Source organism: Chaetodon trifascialis, chromosome 14 (assembly GCF_039877785.1).
Source record: "Chaetodon trifascialis isolate fChaTrf1 chromosome 14, fChaTrf1.hap1, whole genome shotgun sequence".
Classification (NCBI taxonomy): Eukaryota; Metazoa; Chordata; class Actinopteri; order Chaetodontiformes; family Chaetodontidae; genus Chaetodon; species Chaetodon trifascialis.
In genome coordinates this window covers 3,330,757-3,340,444 of record NC_092069.1, presented here as the reverse complement: position 1 = coordinate 3,340,444, position 9,688 = coordinate 3,330,757, and the positions used below count along the sequence as shown (strand labels likewise).

Sequence of the window (9,688 nt, the reverse complement as noted above, 5' to 3'; positions counted from 1 at the left end):
TCAGAGAAAATTATTTTTGCACTGAAATACAGTGTTTTATGAGGAATGTTTTTGCTGCCACAAGGTGATGAAGCCAGCAGCCTGTGATGACTGAGTGTGAGCCAGTAAAGCACATCAGTTCTCTGCCATGATTCAGAACCCCTGTGTCCAGTGCCCATTTCCACCCCACAACACCCCATCACACAGCATCACACAACGCTGAGTCCCTGGGTGTTTGGAGGGGCTCCCCGGGCACGAGTGGGTTACAGTTACATTCCCAGAACAGTCTGGGAAGGTCAGTTGAATGCTAAAGGAAGGTTTTGGGTTTTTTTTTTGTTTTTTTGTTAGTGTCACGTTAGTTCTATGTTGAAAAACTCTCCTTTCCTTGATTTTCACCACAGTAACTTGGGACTTGCTTAAAACCTGAAGTTTAGACCTGGGAGTGGCTTTTTGGACTTGCACATGTGTGTCTTACTCCCCCCTCTGGTTCGTGTGCCCCCTGGTGTCTCAGAGAATACTGTGATGGATAGCGTGTTAAACAGGAATGCCTCTGTGCTTGCTTAGATGTCTTGAGGTCACTGTCACTTTCTTCTTTTTCTTTGCACCAGTATTGAATGGCAAGTAAGAAAAGCAGCAATGAAATGCCAAAATATAATAGATAAATAGTTGCTCAGTGACAATACCCAAGTTGTTTGAGGCAAAGAACACCCTGCCCAATGGACACAGCTTACAACTTGACAGTCACTTTGAGCCGTGTCCCTTTTATGTTTAAAGTTGTGACAGTTTGGAGAAAGTTAACTTATATTTGCACAATAAAAAATAATGAGAAGCAGTGAGAAGAAACATACAGTTCATGTTCTTGATAATGTGATTTTGATAAAATTCAACTTGTTTACTTCTGCATTGGTAAAATGCAGGGGAAGTAAACAAGTTGATTGGTAAGAATGTAAGCAATTTGGGAGTCGGGGTAAAACAGAAAGATTTGGATCTGGCTCAAATATTTTAAATTTAGTGACTGAGTCACTGAGCTGATAAACTTGAAGGTGATTGCCAAGGCACTGCTGAAGACCCCACTGTTCTTCTGTTTCTGGTCAACAGTTGTGTCTTATTTTGTCTCAGCTTTGTTCATAGCATGGGGGACTTCCAGCAGTTTGAGCAGACAGGATATTACATAGATGACCAGGGTCACGCTGTGGCCTACTATGAAACCTACAATTCCACAAGCCCTGCTTATTATGATGAGTAAGTATTCAGACTAGAGGATAGCCCTCGACTGTGCCTCTCCTGTATTTGCATCTTCTTTGAGTCACATAAACACCTGATTATCAAAACTTCATGAGGAATGTATTCATCATGTTTCTAGACCTCTAGGATACACGGAATCTGTTTTTTGTGAGACACAATGAATGTAAACATAAACTATGTTTTTTTTGTTTTGTTTTGTTTTGTTTTTTGTTTTTTTTTACAAGAAAACACCACAGTTCTGGTGTTTCTGGAAGACTTTTAATCATCTGGATGAAAAAATATTGCTCAATAAAAAGGATTTCTTATCCATTTCCCAAGCTGTGAGACTGTCTCCTGATGTAAACAAGGTAGCCAGGAATGTACAACCTGAACCAAATTTTACAAAATTATCATCATTATATTTGTCCATAATAATGTTATTTTCCAAAAAAATGGATTCTAAGTCCTCTGGCTAGAGTGTAACGGTAAAACTTAATGAAGCACAAAGTGTGGCTATTCTGAGGATGCAGTGCTGGAAAGACACAGACTTACACAACTGAATGAGACAGTCTTTCACATTCACAATAATGTCTGCTACAAGACACACACACACACACACACACACACACACACACACACACACACACACACACACACACACACACACACATTAGAATCACTGTCTAATCACTGTCTAAGGAGCCTAAAGGCTTGTTGACTAGTACAATGAATGATTTGATGATCACTTGGCCATAGGCCAAATTTGAGTTAGCTTAATTTGGTGTACCCACGTGTTTTTCAGTTTTATGAAGCTGCCTTAAAATGTATTTGGATCTGTTGTCAGAGGAATATGTCATTCAAATCATCCAAGAGCTCACTTTCAAATATGGCCCTGACTTAAAAGTCTCACCATGTGAAGCCCACCCTCAAGGAGATTTTATTTTGTATTGTTAATTGCCTGTTAATGTGTGTTAATGGCAATAAAGTAAAAAAGAAAAAAAAAAAGCCTCACCATGCTTGAAACAAACTGGTTTCTATGACATATCATCAGACATCATCTAAAAGCAAAAATGGTGATAACACGGCACATAGTGTGCCACCATTGCACCACCAGTGAGGAAAAGTTGAAGCATATGCATTTCAGCTCCCATGCTGGGCTCACCATGGACTGTGCTAGCCCCTCAAGTCCCAGTTATTGACTCGGCCTCCTGGTAGCCTCCTGAGTCTGCTAGCTTTCAGTCAGCTCTTCTTTGCCCTCTCTGTTTTAACAGTATTATTTTACCTTGCAGAGCACTTTACAACATATGTTTTGAAACGTGCTCTCTATATAAAACGTACTACTATTAATTTTATTCTAAAAAACAATAGAAAAAGAATAACCATAAAGTCATTATGTCACAACCTCTGCTCTTCATATTCTGTTTATGAATCTGTGTCCCACAATTTAATGAAGGTCAAATGCTAAATCACTGGAGTACTCCATTCAGAATATATTAAGTGATGACTTCATTCTATTTCTTAAGTAAGATATTGGTATATTCATGCTCATTGGCCTTACACATTTCATTTAGTCTTGTGGTGTTAATCTTACACTTATTCATTGTACAGCCTCTTTTCACTTGAGTCCACTTAAGGGCACCAGAAGTCCAGGCTTTGTCATTGAGGCTGCGAAAAGGCATTCTGCGAGATGTAGTGTGCATTAAGTAAAAGTAGGTATAGGTGGGTTTTGGGAAAGAGCATACTTCAAATCTTAGTTTTTACACCAAATAAATCCAAAAGTGACTTAAAAATTACAGACTGATGACATCACGAACCAAAGGAGTATTTCCCGATCAATTTTTTTTTTTTTTTTTTAATCTTGAAAGCACATATGTCATTATAACATGACCACTTTCATTCTCTTTCAGTGAGCGTTAAAAAAATATTTTTTCTTCCAATTGTGTTGTTTTCAGTGGAGCACCTGCTTTCATGCCGGGGGCTCTGGATCCTTCCATAGAGCATCAGTACACTGGACAGTTCTACCAACCTGCGATGCCTGATGAGTCTGTGGGAAGCACAGGAACAGATTATCTTGAAGAGGAACCTCCCCTTCTTGAGGGTAAAATTATCATTTGTTTCATTATGGCTAGAATCTTGAAAAATTTGGTACTATCTATGTTGTATTAGTTAAAATCTAGCCAGAAATCCTCCATTCATATTGATATCAGATGTGTTGACTGTAGGAAACGGCTATAGAATCAAGTTCTGCCTGAAAGCAACATTCCGTTATTGACACTCTAAATGAAAGCCGCATTGCACTTGGACTTCACTCCAGAAAGAGTTAGTGGATGACCAGGAGGAGCATTTTTGCATTGCATGCAAACAACATACAAAGATTGGATTTTCAAATAATTGTTTTCCCTTTTCCCCACTTTTCTGTTTATTGTTTAGAACTTGGCATCAATTTAGACCACATCTGGCAGAAGGCACTGACAGTGTTGAACCCTTTTAAGCCTGCAGATGGCAGCATTATGAATGAGACTGACCTGACAGGCCCTATCATCTTCTGCATTGCACTGGGGGTCACTTTAATGATGGTGTGTTACAAGCATGCTGCCTATCTCAGACTAATGCATGACAATTACTAAAAACCTTATTCAGCATTCACTGCTGCGTAATATGTACAGTAGCGAGATATAACAATTCTCTCTTTAATGTTTAATCATTCACTGTCATATATTCAGGCAGGTAAAGCTCACTTTGGTTATGTTTATGGGACCAGTGCTACGGCCTGCACTGGAATGTACATTCTGCTGAGTCTGATGAGTCCCCTGAATGTGTCTTATGGCTGTGTGGCCAGTGTCCTGGGCTACTGTCTCCTGCCCATGGTGGTGCTCTCTGCATTCGCAGTCTTTCATTCTCTGCAGTAAGTCTATTCAGTGGTTGTGCATTATTTCTTTTGTGACTTTGTGGATTTTAAAACTCAAAGGTTTTTGAGCATAAAAGTTCACTTGTGACTTTGGGAATAAAAGACTGACTTAATTATACTAATTTAAGGTCCACTAACTAGCCTTTCATGGAGGATGTCATGAAATTGCAGCTGTCAAACTACCGTATTGCACGGCAAAATTACTTTTAAGGTCTTTTTAAGGTTTTAAGGTCTTTTAAGGTCTGCTATAAAAGATATAACTCCAAGATCAAATACAGAATAAGCTGGATATGGGCTTATAGTTGTACGGCCAACTACACTATATTGCCAAAAAGTGTTCACTCACCTATCCAAACAATTGAAATCAGGTGTTCCAATCACTTCCATGGCCACAGTTGAGTAAAATCAAGCACCAAGACATGCAGACTGTTTCTACAAACATTTGTGAAAGAATGGGTCGCTCTCAGGAGCTCCTTGAGTTCCAGCGTGGTACCACCTGTGCCACCTGTGCAACAAGTCCAGTCGTGAAATTTCCTTGGTCCTAAATATTCCACAGTCAACTGTCAGTGGTATTATAATAAAGTGGAAGCAATTGGGAACAACAGCAACTCAGCCTCGAAGTGGCAGGCCACGTTAAATGACAGAGCAGGGTCAGCAGATACTGAGACGCATAGTGCACAGAGGTCACCAACTTTCTGCAGAGTCAATCATTGCAGACCTCCAGACTTTGTGTGGCCTTCAGATTAGCTCAAGAAAAGTGTATAGAGAGTTACATGGCCTTCTTGTCCAACATCAGTGTGTGACCTCACAAATGCGCTTCTGGAAGAATGGTCAAAAATTCCCATGAACACACTCCTAAACCTTGTGGAAAGCCCTCCCAGGGAAGTTGAAACTGTTATAGCTGGAAAGGGTGGACCAACGTCATATTAAACCCTATTGATTAAGAATGGGATGTCAGTTAGGTTCATATACATTTCAAGGCAGGTGAGCCAATACCTTTGACAATATAGTGTAGCTTCACATCTCTGTCAGCATCCATTGCCTTGAGACTTTACTCTGTCATATTCTGCATCGAAAGGCCTTACATTCCCCATACTTCTGTATTTATTCTTCACCTCTTGGCTCCTATACAATAAAATATTATGTTTTCAGCATAAAATTTAGGAAACAACTCTTTCCTGGTTTATATCATTCCAATGAAAATAAGCCTCATCTCCTCTCATTTCACTTACACACAGGAGCACAGGAGAGAACACCTATAACCATTTCCTGTATTAGTTGTGAAGTTGGACAAAGTTTTTCTTTAAATGGTACTCTCAACATTCCTTAACATAGAAATACAGGACTCTCCCACATAATGTAATAATCACATAGGGCTATGTTGTGACCACCAGTTCTAGTTATTTCAACTTTGAGAAATTATGTTTTGTCCATCAGTTTGGCTTGGGGAAGTGCTCAAAATACTTCAAGACCCAGGCTCCTTGCCCTCACTTACCACTGAGAAGAAGCCATTCTCAGAGCTGTAGAATGGCTTCTGGTTTTGTAGCTCAAAACACATTGTCAGTGTAATTAAGACAGTGTTGTCCCTCAATTCATCCAAATTGACACAGAATTTAAAACTTAATAGATTTAAGCTGTGGCATGTGTGTAGTTTTCTAAACACCATCGACTTAATCTTTCTCCCACATTTATCGCACACGTCACAGAATTTTAAGCTTGATGATTGGATGTTTCTTGTGAAAATGCACCTTGGACATTGTACTTAACTACTGCTTCTAAATTTTTATGTGCATAGGCTTGTACCTTTGACTTTAACCAGACCTTTTCTAAGTTGTTAACCTTGTTCTGATGATTTAATCAGGAGAGTTTCATGCCAGTTCATGCTGTAGGTATAAGTGCGCAAATAACACAAGAATACTTGCAGAGTTTGGTCAGGTTGACATTTGTGGTTAAAGCACTTCAAATCCCTCTTTTTGTTTTCACAGGGGCATCCTTGGTATAATTCTGGCCTCATTAGGAATTTGTTGGTGTAGTTTCTCTGCCTCCAAGATCTTCATCTCCACCCTGGCTATGGAGGGTCAGCAGCTGTTGGTGGCTTACCCATGTGCCCTTCTTTATGGACTTTTCGCATTGCTTACTGTATTTTAACTATCAAAAGATAAAACCCAAAGGAAAATCTTCATTATTTAAGTAACAATCTTTTGTTTCTATTTTATCTCTTACTTTCTTTACAAAGTTAGAGTGGATCATTGCATAGTAAAGAACTCTAGGCTGAATCTCTAAAATCAGTCAGAACCAAGTATGCTAATTATTTCTATGTTCATATAAAGAAAGCTGAAAAGTATTTTTGTATATGTACTATATGGTTTCTGTATGGTACAATATATTTAATCTTTTCTGTGTTTAGACTTTGTTTTATTATTTCATGAAGCTATATCAAATACTTGGTAGACAGTGTCTGATGATCTAAAATAATACAGTACCTTGATGCTGTGGATATTATTCATTCTGTCCTTAAAGATTTGAATGAATAAAGATTTATGAAATAAGTATATCTCACAGACAGTTTCTGGTGTCACTGTGGGATTCTGTAGTTGTCCTGTTTTAAGTTCTTTCATTTCTCCTTTTCAGTTTTCCTTAATTGTTTCTTAACAGTTTGGATGTAGTCATGGCAGACAACTCTGGAAACAGAATTTTGCTATTGAGAGTTTAATTATATAATAGTATGTGTTATACCTTTAAACAAGGGGAATAGTGAAAGGAGAGGGATGAAGAGACCAATGCACAGCTCTCACATTCACTTGTTTGTATTGTGTTACATTTTAATCAAATCAAATCAAATCAAACTTTATTTATATAGCACTTTTCATACGTAATAAAATGCAACACAAAGTGCTTCACAGCTGTTAGAAAACAATATAAATCGAAATAAAGCGACAATAAAAACCCATCCCTCCCACCCTCTGTATGTACAAACACCCACTCTCAACTACATGCATACACACACACACACACACACACACACACACACACACACACACACACACACACACACACACACACAATTGATATGGTGGATGTGTTTATCTCCTCAGCACTCGTGCGGCTGAATTCTGTAGTAGTTGAAAATTTGAGGTACTCTTTTTGGGAAGACCAGAGAGCAGGGCATTACAATAATCTAAGCGACAAGAGATAAAAGCATGCATCAGCACCTCCGTGCTGGCCTGAGAGAGAAACGGGCTGACTCTGGCTATATTCTTAAGATGGTAAAAACCTATCTTTGTTATATTTTTGATGTGTGGAATAAAAGTAAGCTCAGAGTCAAAAATCACGCCCAGACTTTTTACAGAATGTGTTGGTTTCAAATCTTTTAGTTTTGGGAAAAGTTTCTCTCTCTGGCCTTCAGGACCAATGACTAAGGCTATGTTCCCACCAAACGCGATAAAACAAAATCGCGCTGCAAGATTACATACAAAGTCAATGCAAAGACGCGATTTGAAGCGTCATTTTGCCCGGCGACGCGTTGGCCGCGAAAATCGCTCTCATCGTGTTGCCCCATCGCCCCATCGCCCCATTGCTTCATCGCTTCATCGCTCGAGTTGAAATAATTGAACTTTTGCGGCGGATTCGCGTGAAGACGCGCCGCGACAGCCTATCACCGTTGAGATCGTCATCGACGTGCTGACGTACGGACATCCTGGTGTTCCCTCGCAAAGTGAAATTGCCAGAAACAATGGAGGAACTGCTCATTGTTGCCGTCACCGCTCACCCAGAGCTTTATGACAGTTCAGCGTAGCATAGCCCCAGTTAGCATAGCTTGCTTTACTAGCATACTTGTCTGGCTCATTCAACAATAGCTGCACTACTTTGTGCAGTACAGGTACAGTGCAGCGATGGTGGTTATTTCAGCCATGAGCCGTTTCTCAATACCAAGTACGCCAAGTTCGGACTTACGAACTTTGCAGTTCAGACTGAGCAAATTCGACTTGGGAGTACAGTCTCTCCAGGATGGGAGAGCGCAGGACTGTCATTGTATGCAATTGGGACGGCAGCGTACTTGATGACGTCACCATCTCAGCTCGTCCGTTAGCAGGACGACACATCTCCGAAAACTTTGGAGCAAAGTTTAAACTACGCGCTATCGTGATGAATCGACCACAGATTTTAAGTTTTAACATCCACTTTCTCTCATAAAATAATCTTAAAACCACATTCTGGTCGACGAGAGAATGAAATGACGTAAGAAATGTTGCTGTTGGACGGGCTAGACGCGCGACGCGATGCCAGGTCAAGGGGTTTTTGTACCAGCGTCAAAACTGGAGCGCCTGGTGCGATGCGATTTCATTTGAGGCGCGATTAAATAATTTTCATCGCGTTTGGTGGGAACGCAGGGTAAGACCTCTGTTTTGTCCTGATTGAGCTGAAGGAAATTTTCTGCCATCCATGACTTGATGTCTAAAATGCAGTGAAAAAGGGCATCAATAGGCCCTGTGTCATCAGGAGACACGGCAATGTACAGTTGCATATCATCAGCAACTATGGAAGCTGATGCCGTGCCTCCTGATGACGTCCCCGAGGGGTAGCATGTACAGGTTAAAAAGAGTTGGACCTAAATTTGACCCCTGGGGAACCCCTCATGGGCACCTGAGGAACATGCATCCCAACTTACAAAGAAGTGTCGGTCAGTGAGGTATGAGATGAACCAGTTAAAAGCAGTACCTGAGAGGCCGACCAGGTGCTTCAGTCTGTTTAATAAAATGTGATGGTTTACTGTATCGCAGGCGGCAGTTAGATCCAGAAGTACCAAGACTGTGAGCTTGTGTTTATCTAAGTTGCATCTGATATCATTTAGAATCTTTAATAGGGCTGTCTCTGCACTGTGGTTCATCCTAAAACCAGACTGATACCTTTCTAAAATGTTCTTTTTGTTTCAGAATCAGAATCAGAAAAAGCTTTATTGCCAAGTACGATTTTACACATACGAGGAATTTGGTTTGGTGAGGTTGGTGCATGACACATCTATCAAGAAGAAGCAATTAAAAAGTTAAAAATATGACAGTAAGTAAATAATATAAAAATAAGAAAATAAGTAAAAAATACAACAATAGAAGAACTGTAGTAAAATAAAAAATCTCACAATATAAATATATGTACATATATATATATATTTTTTTAACAGAAGCACAGATTGTTTTTTTCAAGGGAGTCCAAGTAGAGCGTTAATGTAACGCATATAGTTGTGGCAATGTCAGTGACAAGTAGAGTCAGAGGTGAAGTGTGAAGTGTCGGGGGGGTTCCGGGCCTTGATAATAAGGCTGACAGCAGACGGGAAAAAACTGTTCTTGTGGCGTGAGGTTTTGGTCGTGATGGACCGCAGCCTCCTGCCAGAGGTGAGTGTCTCAAAGAGTTTATGTCCAGGGTGGGAGGGATCAGCCACAATCTTTCCTGCACGCCTCAGGGTTCTGGAGGTGTACAGGTCCTGGAGAGACGGGAGACTGCAGCCGATCACCTTCTCCGAATGACACGCTGCAGTCTGCCCTTGTCCTTGGCAGTGGCAGCAGCGTACCAGATGGTGAT

General features: G+C 40.3%; 1 protein-coding gene across 1 annotated transcript; it reads left to right on the top strand.

Annotated features, from left to right (window-relative positions):
• The first annotated feature begins 998 nt into the window (after positions 1-998).
• Positions 999-6,654, top strand: LOC139342522 (protein YIPF7-like). The gene is made up of 5 exons (XM_070979657.1): positions 999-1,221; positions 3,156-3,301; positions 3,634-3,779; positions 3,927-4,108; positions 6,097-6,654. The coding sequence occupies exons 1-5, from the start codon at positions 1,112-1,114 to the stop codon at positions 6,257-6,259; spliced, it is 747 nt and encodes a 248-aa protein (XP_070835758.1). The 5' UTR covers positions 999-1,111; the 3' UTR covers positions 6,260-6,654.
• The last annotated feature ends 3,034 nt before the right edge of the window (positions 6,655-9,688 follow it).

Coding starts and splice junctions, on each gene's coding strand:
- LOC139342522 (XM_070979657.1), top strand. CDS start 1,112: ATGGGGGACTTCCAGCAGTTTGAGCAGACAGGATATTACATAGATGAC. Junction 3,780..3,926: donor TGGGGGTCACTTTAATGATG/GTGTGTTACAAG, acceptor TCATATATTCAG/GCAGGTAAAGCTCACTTTGG. Junction 4,109..6,096: donor GCAGTCTTTCATTCTCTGCA/GTAAGTCTATTC, acceptor TTGTTTTCACAG/GGGCATCCTTGGTATAATTC.